We start from the raw sequence: 13,993 nt of genomic DNA, 5'->3' as shown, positions 1-13,993 counted from the left end.
CGGCGCGCGCTCCCCGCCTGATTCCTCGCGCCTCCGCTCGTTCGCATGCAGATTTATGCGCATACATTTGCATGCCGATGAGGCCGGGGTGAGGGAGGGAGCGGGTCGCGTTCAAAATGGCGGAGCGGGGCGGGCGCGGCAGCGGTCACGGCAGCCTGGACAAGAGCATCACCCTCCCGCCCGACGAGATCTTCCGCAACCTGGAGAACGCCAAGCGCTTCGCCATAGACATCGGTAACCTCTCCGCCCCCCTCACCGCGGAGTCCCTCAGGCTCAAGGCCCCGCCCCCGCTGGTGGGCGGGGCCGGCGCGCGCTCCCCGCCTGATTCCCCGCGCCTCTGCTCGTTCGCATGCAGATTTATGCGCATACATTTGCATGCCGATGAGGCCGGGGTGAGGGAGGGAGCGGGTCGCGTTCAAAATGGCGGAGCGGGGCGGGCGCGGCAGCGGTCACGGCAGCCTGGACAAGAGCATCACCCTCCCGCCCGACGAGATCTTCCGCAACCTGGAGAACGCCAAGCGCTTCGCCATAGAGGCGGGGGGGACCTGCGGGGAGGGGGCGGCGGTGGGGAGCGGGCGGCGGCCCGGCCCCACTGAAGGAGCCCGCGGGGGGCCGGGCCGGGCGCGCGCGGGGCACGCTGGGAAGTGTAGTCCCCCGCGACGCGCGGGCCAGCGCGGGTGGGCGCGGATTCACTACAGCTCCCAGCGGGTTGCGCGGTATGGGGGGCGGCGCGGGGCACGACGGGAGTTGTAGTCCCGCCGCCGGGTGCCGGCGCGGCGCGGGTGAGGAGCGGCACTACATGTCCCGGTGGGCCGCGCGCGGGTAACGGGCCGCGGGGAGCCGGGCGGGGTGGCCCGGTCCGGGCTGCCCTTGGCGGCCAAGGGAGAACGGGGGAGAGCGCGGGGGGCTCGGCCGGACCGGCCGTGGGGCGGCGGGGCTGGGGGGCATCGGTTGCACCCCCTCAGAGTGCGCCGGGCCCTGCCCCAGTGCGCCAGCACCGAGTGCGGAGCCCCTCGGCCGCCCCCCGGGCCAGGCCGCGGCCCGCGGGATGCTGCGGGCGCTCCTCCGGCTCTCAAAAGCGGCCTGGAAGAAGCAAAAAGGGCTGGGGACGGCGGCTGTGGCACTGCCCGGGCAGGGCGGCTGGGGGGCTTGGCGTGTGTCGGGGTCTGTCACTGCTGCCTCAGTCACCCCCAAAACCACCCGCTGCCCTGTGCGTACGCGCCAGCAGCCGACACTGGCGATTCCCGAGGTGACACACAGGGTGACACACGTCAGGGGGACACACAGGGTGACAGGGTGACACACAGGGTGACAGGGTGACACACAGGGTGACACCTGCGCGCCGCAGCCGGGAACTGTGCGGGGACAGGCTGAGCCTGTTCGCAGTCCTTCCCGTGCAGGTTTCAGCAGTCGTTCTGCGGACACCCACTAAGCCGCAAGTGCCATTTCACACATTTTCCTTTAGGAGAAAAGCCAGGGAAAAGAAAAGCAAGTTATTGCTGCTCAGGTGAACACTGCTCTGTGTGCTGGAGACTCAGGGACAGCAGGGAGAAAACCTGCAGCATGATAGAAAATGTTGTCGTGTCACTTCAGCCCCTCAGGAGCTGCTGGTTCCACGCCTGTGAAAATAACAGCTGGAGCTGGCCCTTGGTGCGGGTCAGCTCGGAATTAGAGTCGTGGGATTAGTTATAAAACCTAGTTACATGTCTCAGCTGGTGTTCTGAATGGATTTAAGTCTTTAAAAAGTGGGAGGGGAAGGGGATAATGCACAAAGCGTGGCTCTGCGTCCCGTGGGTCTGGTGGTGAATTCCTGCAGCCCGTGTCATTGTCGGTGTAAAGAACGTGACATTCCAACACTGAGCCTCAGTTTGGAGCTGTGGAGGGAAACTTTCCCATAAAAACTGTGCAAGCCCTCACCTTTTAGTAGAACAGACCGTGGGTTTTGTTTACCAGAAACTTCAAAGCACTGCCTGGGACACTGAAATCAGATCCAAGGTCAGGGAAGCTTTATTGCTTTTGTTACTTTTAGTGTCTGTCCCTGGTCACTCTGTGTTGACCTCACTTAAATTTTCCTGGAGTAAACTGCCTGTTTTTCTCCTACAGGTTGCAAATATTTTCCTAACAAAAATGTTTGAGCACTGTGGAAGAGCTGACACTATCTTTCACCTCTGCTGCTTCATTTCTTGGTGCAGTGCCAGTGAATTTAGCCATTATTTAGGATCTAACATTGCCAGGTTTTTATTTACTTTCAGGACTTTAATGTTAACCCAGTAGTGGATCACAGTTACCCTCAGACCTGGAGCACTGTGGTGGAAAACATTGAAGTTATTCAGTGTAACCCCAGAAATCCACTTTTGCAGGTCAGATGCAAAGACAGGGCAAGGGGTTGAATTCTTTTTCAAGGGGAGAGTTGAAAGTTTTATTGCCATGAGCAGACTGGAGGCCTGAAGGGGGTGATGAGGCTGCTCTGCTCTGCCAGACTTGCACATTGCTAACATCTCCAACTGCTGTGTGCTTGAGAAACATCACTATGGGCATTCTTTAGCCCAAAGCCAAGACCAGTCTTGCAAAATAATTACTCAGTACAAAGGGTCATTTTCTAACCAGCCATGAGTTTGCAGATTTGTTCCTAAAAGCAGGGTAGGAATATTATTTAGGTGTTGCTGCTGAAACACTCTGTGCACATGGTGGGCATTGCTCAGTGGTGGCAAACCAGCTGAGAAAATCCTGCTACAGATTTGGGGGGTTTCATAAAGTTTCCAAACAAGGTGAATAACAGCAGTACATGTACTGGCCTGGCTAATTAAGAATTTCCACTGCTCATCCTCATCCCACATCAGTCAGGCAGAAACTGAATTTATGGAGTTTTTCCCTCCTGTGATGCTCTGGGGGTTAACCAGGCCAAGCAGTTCCTCAGCAAAGGTTCTTTCTGCATTCTCATTATTTTTCTCTGGCTTTAACTGAGGAAACTTGGAGAACCAACATGAACATAAGTTCTATTGTTTGCTCCAAGGTGAGCCATTAATCATAACTTGTCATCTCTTCATGAACAGGTGGTTCATTAACCAAGTTGGCTTATTACTCAACTGTACAGCACAAAGTGGCAAGAGTGAGATCCTTTGATCATTCTGGAAAGGTGAGAATTCCATCAGGGATCAGCTGCATGTGATTGACTCACAGGAGTGAGGTTCTGGACTGGGTAGAACAAAAATTGTACCCAAACACATCCAATAACTTGTTCTATATAAAACTTTTTGGGAGGTGTTTGTATTGCCAGGTACTATTTGAAATGTTTATTTTCCAGACAGTAAGTGTGGTACTTTTGTAAAAATACCCTTCTCCTGTGCAGACATAAGTTTCCTCATGCAGAGGGATTTCCTGCACATCAGCCACATGGGAGAATTGATTATCTCAGCTTAAGGAGAATTAAGACCTGTGAAACTCTATTCTTCTTTGACATAGCTTGAGGTGTTATGTTTAGTGGCATTAACACAGTTTCAAGGGCAAGAAAAGCACAAGTATTGATGTTCAGTAGTTCAGCATTTAACCTTGTTTCTGCAAGAATGTTCTCTAAGAAATCCCTTTCTCTTTTAAAGGACATAGACAATGAACCTTTGTATGAAATATCTGTTCAGGAGGAGATTACAGCTCGACTTCACTTCATTAAATTTGAAAACACTTACATTGAAACCTGCCTAGATTTCATCAAAGACCATCTTGTCAATACAGAGACAAAAGTCATCAAAGCCACAGGTGGTGGTGCCTATAAATTCAAAGACCTTATTGAGAAGAAACTGGGGTTGAAGTAAGTGGAACTGCTTTTTCTTCCGTAAAGAATTAACTTACACCTACTCCAAAAGCTTTTGTCATTTTCCTGGGCATGCTCAGAGGTGATTCATGTGACAGTCATTTATTGTACAGCTCCTACCTAAACTTCATGCAAAGGCTTGCAGGAGAACAAAGGGCAGCCCCATGAATTTACAGCTTCATAAATTTCCTGCTCAAGCACCGTTATCAAACACCAAATACTAAAATGCTTACCCTGAAACCTGCCTAGATGTCATCAAAGGCCATCTTATCAATACAGAGACAAAAGCCATCAAAGCCACAGATGGTGGTGCCTATAAATTCACACTTTCTCTGCTATAAGTGTAGAAGAACATTCATTTACCCCAATATTAAACATCACTGGGGAGAGCTTCAAGGCACCTCTCCTGTGTGATCTGTGTGGTAGATTCCTCAACCCCTGAGGCTCTGTGCTCATCTTTTACACTGTCTTTGCAAATTAAGTATTTCTCCTGATAAGCTGGGCTCTGTTATCTGTTTATTTCACACCAGCCCCTTTTAGTACCTTATTGGCTGTTACTAAAGATCAATTGATCAAGATAAGGAAGCACTTTCCCCTCTTATCTCATGTGGTGCACCTGGTTTAGATTTTTATTTGGTTCTGACATACTCAGTTTTTCTCCAGCTCCAAACCAGAGCAGCTTCCTCGCTGTGGAACACACAGATCGTTCTGTAGTAGTTGAGATGAGTTTGTGCCTTGTTTATGTGCTCCCAACAAGCCTCAGGATATTTCCTGTAAGAGTTTCCATAAATCAGTAACAGTACAGAGACACAGAAGTTCACAGAAGTGTTTGCTGACTTATCAATCATCTTCTCTAGGTTTTGTATCACATTCCCAGACTCCACACTGGGGATATCCTGTAGTGAATCCTGCTACTCTTGTGAGAAGTCTTTTTTTCTGTGTTTGCTAATCCCACTTGTAGGCTCCTCCCAGCCCCTTGAATCTGTCATAAACAAGTGCTGAAAAGTTGAGGGGGCCTTTTGTGCTTTATTAGGAGGCAGGGGAAGAGCAAGAGATGATTATTCCATGTTGGGAAATTATTTTCTGAGGTTAATTTCCAGCTAAGCCTCCTGACCTACTTTATAGCAGGGGTGCACAGACCATGAAAGGAGCAGGGCAGGAAAAGAGCAGTGTAAACAAGCAAACAGGATTATTTTTAATGACAACATGATTAAAGTTACTGTGTAACAGAACTCCAGTGTGGACTTCTGACATGGGAGGGGAGCACCAGACCATGTGCAGATGGAGGTTTCATGTTTCCATTAGAGCTGGGCTTGTGCCATGTTGTGTGAAAATTCCCCTCTGCAAAGTCTGTGCAAACTCCTGCTCCAAAAGCAAACTGCCTTATCAAGGAGGGCTGGGACATTTATTTAAGGCTTTTTCCTCTCCTTCAGAGTTGATAAGGAAGATGTAATGACCTGCCTAATTAAGGGGTGCAACTTTGTGCTGAGGAACATCCCCCACGAGGTGTTTGCTTACCAGAAGGATTCAGACACAGAATTCAGGTTCCAGACAAACCACCCCAACATTTTCCCTTATTTGCTGGTGAACATTGGCTCAGGGGTCTCCATAGTGAAGGTGAGTGGTGGCCAAAATGCTTTGCTGGAGATTTGATAAAGGTGATCTGAAACCTCTTACTGGTTCAGATTTGTACTTGTTTCTTCTTGGGTAATGTGAGGTTAAAAAATGAAACTGGGCATTTAAAAAAGTTTATTAATTGCAGAGTTATGAATGCCTTTCTATTCACTATTTTTTTAAAATTACATTCAATTTGATATTTAGAGAAGTGATTACCCAGTGAGAGCAAAGGCTGTCAGATCAAAGTGATTTTTGTTTGTTTTGTCACACTGTTGAGGAGACCAAGTTTAATGTCTATATTTAGCATTACTCGTCAAGAATTAAATGCAAAGATTTCCAAAATTGCTTGTGGTGTATGTGCAATGTGCCCTTCTCACCTGCCACTTCCACAATGGAAAGATTCCATCTCCACTGATTCCACTCTTCCAAAACCTTTCACACTCTGACATTTAAATCTGTGTTCAACATTATAAAAGGACTTTCTAAATAAATCTTGTTTGACTCACAGGTAGAAACAGAAGACAAATTTGAATGGATTGGTGGCAGCTCAATTGGAGGTGGAACCTTCTGGGGTCTTGGAGCTCTGCTCACCAAAACAAAGGTAACCAAGTGTCTCTTTTAAGGGGGGTGGGATTAAATTAAATGCTGGGAGGAAGCCTGAAATGTTGGAATGTTAGGTAAGAAGGCTGAGTCCTGCACTTGTGTTCATATTTTTGACACTTCTGATGCATAAAAGGAAAGTTTACATGGAAAAGGATACTGGTGGAATATAGGGACAAGAATTAGAAGATGCTTATTGTGACCAAAAGCAATCCTGTTGGGGCTCAAGGACAAGTGATGGACAAGAGCCTCCTCAAAGTGGCCTGGTAATTTTTTATTCTCTTTTCAACTTAAAATACCAGCCCAGTTCCTGCAGTACTGTCTGCAGAAGAAAGCAGGGAGCACACAATTGCTGCAAAGTGTCTGGGAGCTGAGAGGAGAAGTTTTGCCTCATGGTTGGTTCCTTGGTTGCCAATGCAAGTTTAAATCCTGGGCTGATGAACAAGGCCTGACTTAGTCCTGCTCTGACATCATGCTGTGCTTCCCAAAGAACCACCTGGCTTAAATGAGTGTCCTAAATGTCAGCAGTGTAGGAAAAGCTAGAGTTACAAATGAACCAGATAAGAAAATGTCAAAGGGAGGGCACAGCCTGGGCTGTGCTTTTGGTTTGATTCTCCTAAAGAAGAAATCTTAGAACATGACAGCGCCTGCTCTTAATTCTCTCTTGGTTTTGTAGAAGAAATTCAAGTTAACAGGGTTATGAATTAACTATTGGGATAATGGAGCTTGCCTGCAAGTTTAATTTCAGGGACAGTAAAGGCACACTGAGACTTTTTTCTCAAACTTCTCTTTTAGTGACCTTTCGGAAGACAAAATTGTTTCCTCTTAGTTCCTGTGTTTCTGACTTCCAAGATAAGGGATGCCACGAGGCCTCTGACTGTTTTTTATGTGCTGACCCACCCTAGTTTTCAGGGGAAATTCAACAAAATATCTGCAGATAAGAAAGAGGTTGATTGTGGTGTTCATCTTTAAAGGAGCTCCACTTGAGATCTGTGTGTTTAATCACTTTGGATTCAGCCTTGTAATTAGAAATAGCCTGTCTTTGGCTGGCAGGGTTAATTCTAAGGCTGGTTTTGGTCAGTAAAGATGCTGCAGAGCTCTGGCTCAGGTCAGCTGTGGTAACTGTGCTTCTCACCCTCAGAAATTTGATGAATTGCTGCAGCTGGCCTCAAAGGGCCAGCACACCAACGTGGACATGCTGGTCAAGGACGTGTATGGAGGTGCCTACCAGACCCTGGGGCTCAGTGGGAATCTCATTGCCAGCAGCTTTGGGAAGTCCACCACAGCAGACAAAGGTACTGGGATAAAAAACATCTACCCAAACATCTCTGGCTCTTGGGAATAACTTTGTACTTTTTACAAGTATAGCTGAAAATAATCACCAGCTTCTTTCATTATCTCGTGTTTTGCCTGCACAATGTTGATTAAAAATATTATGCAGTACCGCTTTATAAGCAGACATTTAAATTTTCAGTTTGGGATTGCCCAAGCCAAGGGAAAATTAAAAAATAGCTGTCTGGTTAGCCTGGGGTTAATTAATTCCTGTGGGAAATAGATGTGGCTTTCTGGGCTCTAGAAAGGCCCTTTGGCAGTGATTTATTGCAATTTGCAGTATCTTAATGAAATACTTGCAGTGCATCTCAGGCCAAGAGGGATGGATGAACCCTCACCCGTGGTTCCTAGAGAGAAGAAATGGATTCCTGCCATCCAGGAAGAGTTTTTGCAAGAAATCTTTCACACAGGCTTAGTGAGGGCTTTTTTTCCTGTTATCTTTAATCAAATCACACTCCTCCTTGTTAGAAGTACATTATATATGTGAGGTTTTTCTTTTCTTCTCCACACATCAGGAAAACTGCTCCAAGCCTGGATTTTTCTTTCCCCAACTGCAGGTTAAGTTAGAAAAGCACAGTCCACTGGAGCTCCCTCAATTTGTGTGTCATTTGCTTTACTCTTCCTTCCCTTCCAGAGTTTTCCAAAGAAGATATGGCCAAAAGTTTGCTCCACATGATCAGCAATGACATTGGGCAGCTGGCCTGCCTCTATGCCAAACTGCACAACCTGGATAAAATCTATTTTGGAGGGTTTTTTATCCGGGGCCACCCCGTCACCATGCGCACAATCACCTACAGCATCAACTTCTTCTCCAAGGTAAGGAAAACACAGGCTTCCTTACAGCAAAGTCACATTTTAGGTATTTTTCTAGGCTGTTGGGATACCTTAATAAATTAATTTGCACATGAAGTAAGCTTAGAATGCTGCTCCTTAGGTAGGTAAGGCTGGGATGTGTTGGGAGGGGTGAAATCAATGTGAAATGTCTGGGAGTTGTGTCTGGCCTTTTTTCTCTCTCCTTGCCTCCCTCTCTCTCTTTCTATTATTACTTTTTGATTGACAGTCTGTCTTGTAGCTCCAAGTAATGAGTTTCCACTGTGTTCTTAGATAGTCACCATCATTATTCAATTCCTCTTGCTGATTTGCATCTTTCCACCCCCAGGCCATGCAGTGTGGGGTTGTTCTGCTGAGACAGTTGGCATCAGTGGGGTTTTGTTACTAAAGAGAAAATCAAACCTCAAATCAACCAAGCTGAAGTTCTTTGCAGGTTTTGAAGCTGTGGAAAATACTGAAGATTTTTGACTAGAAAAAAGGTTCCAATCCACAAGCTTGTTAATGGTTGTTACAGGTAGATTAAGTTTTGAAGCTGTGGAAAATACTGAAGATTTTTGACTAGGAAAAAGGTCCTATCCACAAGCTTGTTGATGGTTGTTACAGGTAGATTAGTCCTGCACTTTGGGAATTTTATAGAGTAGGTGACACCAATTTTTTTCTCATCTCAGTGCTTCATGCAAGAGACTCCTGTGTGCTGCTTTTTCCCTTCTTTATTTCACCATTATTGTCCCTTTCTGTTCCAAGAAAGCTATTGCAAAACTGCAGCTTTAGGTTGTTGTAAGAGACACTTTGCCAGGGATTCAAATCCAAATCTCCCTGTGAGCTGGAGCTGCTGTTTCCCTGTAGCTGCCCTCAGGGTGAGCTGTTCCCACAGTCACTGCTGAATTCCTTGGGAAAGGCCATGTCTCACCCACCCTGGGAAAGCTGAGGGGCCCTGCTGTGAGGATGGAGGCTTCTCCTCCCCAGCATTCCTGTATTTTGCATTAATAATTGAATTATTTGGATGGGGCAATGCTTGCCTGTGGTGTTGAAGAGCAGTGCAATGAAACAAAGACAAGGAGCAGTGTCCCAAAGGTGTTGCTGCAGTGGCACACACTCACCTTGGCAGTCACATGCCCTTGCATTTCCAGCCTGTTGAAGCAAGAGGAGTTGAATATTCATGGAATGATGCAGTGGTGTTTCCCAGGGAAGGCCATAGAGCACACACCACTGGTGCATGGGTGTTTTCCAGCTGTGTGATAACTGGGGAATGATGTGTGTGAGCAGTTCCTCCCTGAGCTGTTCCAAAAGCACCATAAAAGTTGCTGAATGTGTGAGAATGTAGCACAAATGCCTATTACCATCTTCTAGTTGTTTCTATTAAATTAAAGTGTGAAATTAGTGACAAAGAAGTGCCTGTTAGCCCTCAGGGACCATCCAATTGCAATGTTTCATATTGTGGCAGGGAGAGGTTCAGGCATTGTTCCTGAGACATGAAGGCTACCTGGGAGCCATTGGGGCATTTTTAAAAGGAGCTGAACAAGACAGTAAGTACAGCACTGCTCTGTTCTGTATATGCTGTGTTCTGAAATGTCAGTGTACTGTCCAAGTTTCTCTTAAGAGGCTGCATGTAAGCTGTTGCCTAAATAAATCCATTTGGCACTAACAAACACAGATGCTGGGCTTTGGTTTTATGCATTCTGGCAAGGACATCTTAATTTCTCACTGGATTTCCTGCTCACCTCTGAGAAGGCAGCAGGAATGGGCTCTTCTCTACTCTGCAGTTCTACAAAGAGCAGTCACAGCTGTAAATCCAGCTGGAGAAATGTGGGTTTGGAGAACCTCCCCCTCTTTAAGAGGCCACTTCTGAATTCCTTTAATGTACTGAGGAATACCAGCATCTCCAAACTGTGTTTGTTGAGAGTGAAAAGCCTCACAGAGGAAACCCTTCTGTCCAGATCTCTTGGATCCCAGGGTGTTTTGGTGGAATTCTGCCTATTTAGTTTTCCTTTTCCCCTGTTGGTGTGCTGGCAAGCCAGGCAGTGCATTGGTTACAGTGGCACAGCCACAGGCTGCTAATGGTACTTAGCTCAGCAAGTATCAAATGCACCTCCAAAAAATGGATGTGGAATTCTTTTCCTGCCCATTTGATAGAGATGGGCAAGGAACCAGCTACTGAGGAATTAAAGACATTGCTTCTGCAGCATGTACTGTACATCTGAGCTCATTAAACTTTTCTCAAATAAAGCAAATCTGGAAATAACTTTAGTGTTTCTTGAAGCTTACATTGTGCTTTGAGAGTTCTGTAATACTATTTTGTTAATAATGGATCTAGATTTAGAAAGAAATGCTCAGTGATAGTGCTTTGGAGGCATGCTGATTAATGACAAGGAAATGGGGTTAAAATAATTCTTTTGGAGCTTAAATTGTCTCTTGTCTCATTCAGGTTGGAACTCTTTGGAGCAGGTAATTCATTGAGTGGTTGAAATATCTCTTTTGGGGGTTAGAGGGAAAAATTCTGTTTGCTTTTAAAGACAAGGGGAGCTGGCTTGTGTAGTGCAGCAGCTGCTCAGAGGGATGCTGGCTCTAGACTCACTCACAGGAGTATTCTCAGTTTTATTTTCAGATTATGTGTGTCTGTGTCTTTCTCTTTTCTAGATCCAAACCAGTACAGCTGGGGAGAGAATTATGCTGGGAGTTCTGGGCTTATGAGCACATCCCCTGATGTTTACCCCATGCAGAGAACACGGAGTGGTACAGTATGTGCTGTCTTTCCTAGCCCTGTGTGTGTTCTCTTAGCAGTGCTGACCTGGACATAGGTGATTATTCTCCAGCTGGTTGCTGCTTGCCCTTGAGGCTCCTGCTTCCCAGAGAAGTGACCAGTTTGGTGTCTGGTGTGGTGTTGTCTCGTGTCCTGTGTGGTGTTGGATGGAATGTTTCATGACACAGACTGCCTGCTACTTTGTCTTGCTCCCCTTCACCAAAGTGGGGAGAATGTTTGTCTCTCACCCTTTCTCTGGAGCAGCTGGATTTTGCTGCAGCTGAAATACCTCAGAATCTGGAATTTCATGTTCAGCCATCTTTAAGCAGTGTTAATTTGCTTCCTGTGAGAAGGCAAATACAAGATTGGACAGAAGAGCACAAGCCCAGTCACCTCTTAAAGTCACTGACAGTACAGCAATTCTGATTCCACAGTGGATTGTTTTCACACTGGATAATTTCTGTCTATAGGGTGGGCATGGATAAAATAATCCACAGAGGGAACTGGATTGTTTATGATGACCTATAATTGTCTGCAAATCTGTCAGTCTTAACAGTGGCTGGACTTCTGCAACCCTTGTGTTAATTTAATTAATTGTGAATTAATTTCTGAGTGAGTTCTAATCCATCTCTTTCATTTCTCCCCTAGTTTGACATGCTGGAAATGGACAGATTAGAGAGACCACTTGTTAACCTGCCACTGCTGAAAGACCCCTCCACCTATATCCCAGACACTGTTGACCTCACAGATGATGCCATGGCCAGAAAATACTGGCTCACCTGCTTTGAGGAGGCACTGGATGGGGTAAGTGTCACAGAACAGTCCTGTGTGAGTGACACAGGTATTTAGGAAACAAATCTTCTGTGGAGCAGCATGTTTGTCCTGTAAAATGTTCCTGCTGTGGCACCCTCTGGGAGTGCAGCCCCTCTTTCCCTGTAACAGAGGCACATGGCATTGTCCCAGTCTCTTAAGGAAGGGTTTGGTCCCTTCAAAGGCAGAAATGTTCTTTTGTCGTGCTTTTTTTTAGCACCTGAAAGGTGTTTTCAAAGCATTTCTCTCTTTAATGGCAGTTGGACCTCTGTGTACAGAGCTGCAAGCAGGACAGTTACACAACCAAAGGCCAGAGCTCCTTGGGTTGTTCCTCCTCTGGGAGCAGTCCTGCTGCCTCACAGACACTTTTCCATGGGAAGAGCACAATTGAACCAGACACAAATTATTTTTTTCTGCACTGAAGCTGATTCAGGCAGTTCACTGGAGTAAACAAAAAGAGAACACAAGGGGTCGATGTGCACCATTCAATGTCTGCCTGTTTCTCCTTCAGTGTATGAGCATTGTTATTTTTTTCCTCTCCTCTAAGCAGTTGGAATTTGTGCTTAATTTCTGACAGTACAGTCTGGAAAACCAGCTTTAACTCTTTTGGGATGAAAAGAGCCATTAAAATTGTTGTTTACTGTGTGGAATGAAGGGAGGCTGGGAGGTGCTGTGTGGGAGGGAGCAGCCAGGCTGCAGGCACAGAACAGGGAGGCAGATGGAGGGGTTATTGCTCAGACTGAACTTCACATCAATTACAAGGAGGAAGAGTTAATTTGGTAACTCCAGTGTTGTTTCTTTTCTCTGCCAGGTGGCAAAGCGAGCTGCAGCCAGTCAGCCAGACTCTGTGGATGCACAGGAGAGAGCTGAGAAATTCCGCCAGAAATACTGGAATAAGCTCCAGACACTCAGGCAGCAGCCTTTGTAAGTGGTTTTATTTTCCCTTTTGCAACACTTGCTGCTTCTGATGAGCAGTGGAAGCCCACCAAAAGCTAACCAGATTGTGAAGCAGAGCAAACAAAGCCAAGTAGGCTGAAGGCTCAGGCAAGTTTCTGTGCCAAACATCAGATCCTCTGCACGGAGATTTTGGATTTCATGTCTTGGAGTTGAGCAGTGAAATTCTATCTTGGCAGAAAAATTGTTATTAAAAATTTGTATGTGGTTATTAAAAATAGCAGCAAGTTAATTCTGAATAGTCTTCCTCCCTGTATTTAAATAATCTTATTGCAGATTTAAGATTATTGAATCTACAATAAATAATCTTAATTGTAGATTCAATATTCTTATTGCAAAGCCAGGGTTTAGCACCTGTGTCTTGCAACCTCAGTTCTCATGTGAGGGACTGTGACTTACAGCGGAAACAGAGAGAAACACAGCTTTTTCTGTTTGAAGTAATTGATTTGTTTTTTCCCCCTTCTCCCTTTTTAAAGTGCATATGGTACCTTAACAGTCAGAAGTCTCTTGGATACAAGGGAACACTGTTTGAACGAGTTCAGTTTTCCAGATCCCTATTCCAAGGTGAGTTCAAGACACTTTTCCAACACTCTGAAACTGTTCAAGTGATGGATGGCTCAGAGGGGAGAGATTAGGAGCCAGTTCTTGCAGTGGTTGGGAGGAGAAACAGCACTGGGGAATGGGACATAAACCTCTTTATGTCCCTGTTCACCTGAACAGGCTCCTGGTGAGGATAATGATAACCAAAAAGACCACAACTTCAGTTGCCTGACAGCCCTGAGAAGCCAGTCTTGGTGCCAGCCCTGCTCCTGAGCAGTGGCTGTCACCAGACACTGTCACCAGGCTGTCACTGCTCTAATTCACTCCTCTGTGGCTGCTTTTGTCATTTGTGAGGTTCTCAGCACTGGGTTGGAGAGGGGACAAAGCACAACCTCCTGCTCTTAAAAACATTCGTTGCCACTGTGCAGCTGTTTTCTCTCTGTGTTTTGTTCTGTGACATGAAATGTTTGGGAAGAGGAGATTTGAGTCATTATTTATCAAAAAACAGCTTTCTGTATGTCCATTCCTCACCACTTATTTGTGTGATATATAAATATCAACAGTGCTAGTGGCTGATCCAAGACTCTTTTCCTGACTGTTGACATGTTTCTGCAAAATACAGAGAAAGTTCTCCCTGGCTGCACTGTCATGTGGTGCCTTCACTGTGAGAAAGGACTAAAACACATGGGAGGTGGCTTTTGCTTATGTTTGCTTCTTGTAATTCAGACAAGTTTACTGGCAAGACAAGATTTTGGTACCCA

At 46.0% G+C, this 13,993-nt stretch overlaps 1 protein-coding gene across 2 annotated transcripts in view; it reads left to right on the top strand.

Moving 5' to 3' along the window:
• The window catches only part of PANK4 (pantothenate kinase 4 (inactive)), an 18,967-nt gene continuing 4,974 nt past the window's right edge, over window positions 1-13,993 (top strand). Inside the window, exons 1-13 of one of the 2 annotated variants that reach the window (XM_041463637.1) lie at window positions 388-533; window positions 946-950; window positions 3,054-3,136; window positions 3,597-3,805; window positions 5,242-5,425; window positions 5,934-6,026; window positions 7,167-7,320; window positions 7,992-8,173; window positions 9,633-9,714; window positions 10,826-10,926; window positions 11,577-11,732; window positions 12,550-12,662; window positions 13,169-13,256. In XM_041463637.1, the coding sequence (XP_041319571.1) occupies window positions 421-533; window positions 946-950; window positions 3,054-3,136; window positions 3,597-3,805; window positions 5,242-5,425; window positions 5,934-6,026; window positions 7,167-7,320; window positions 7,992-8,173; window positions 9,633-9,714; window positions 10,826-10,926; window positions 11,577-11,732; window positions 12,550-12,662; window positions 13,169-13,256 (1,563 nt within the window). In that variant the 5' untranslated portion in view covers window positions 388-420. Of the gene's footprint in view, window positions 235-387; window positions 534-945; window positions 951-3,053; window positions 3,137-3,596; window positions 3,806-5,241; window positions 5,426-5,933; window positions 6,027-7,166; window positions 7,321-7,991; window positions 8,174-9,632; window positions 9,715-10,825; window positions 10,927-11,576; window positions 11,733-12,549; window positions 12,663-13,168; window positions 13,257-13,993 lie in introns of those variants that run through there. The other variant, XM_041463636.1, reaches the window with a different exon arrangement.

The sequence above is a fragment of the Pyrgilauda ruficollis genome, unplaced genomic scaffold (assembly GCF_017590135.1).
Source record: "Pyrgilauda ruficollis isolate IOZ18807 unplaced genomic scaffold, ASM1759013v1 scaffold169, whole genome shotgun sequence".
Taxonomy (NCBI): domain Eukaryota; kingdom Metazoa; phylum Chordata; class Aves; order Passeriformes; family Passeridae; genus Pyrgilauda; species Pyrgilauda ruficollis.
This window is presented reverse-complemented; position numbering and strand designations above follow the sequence as displayed.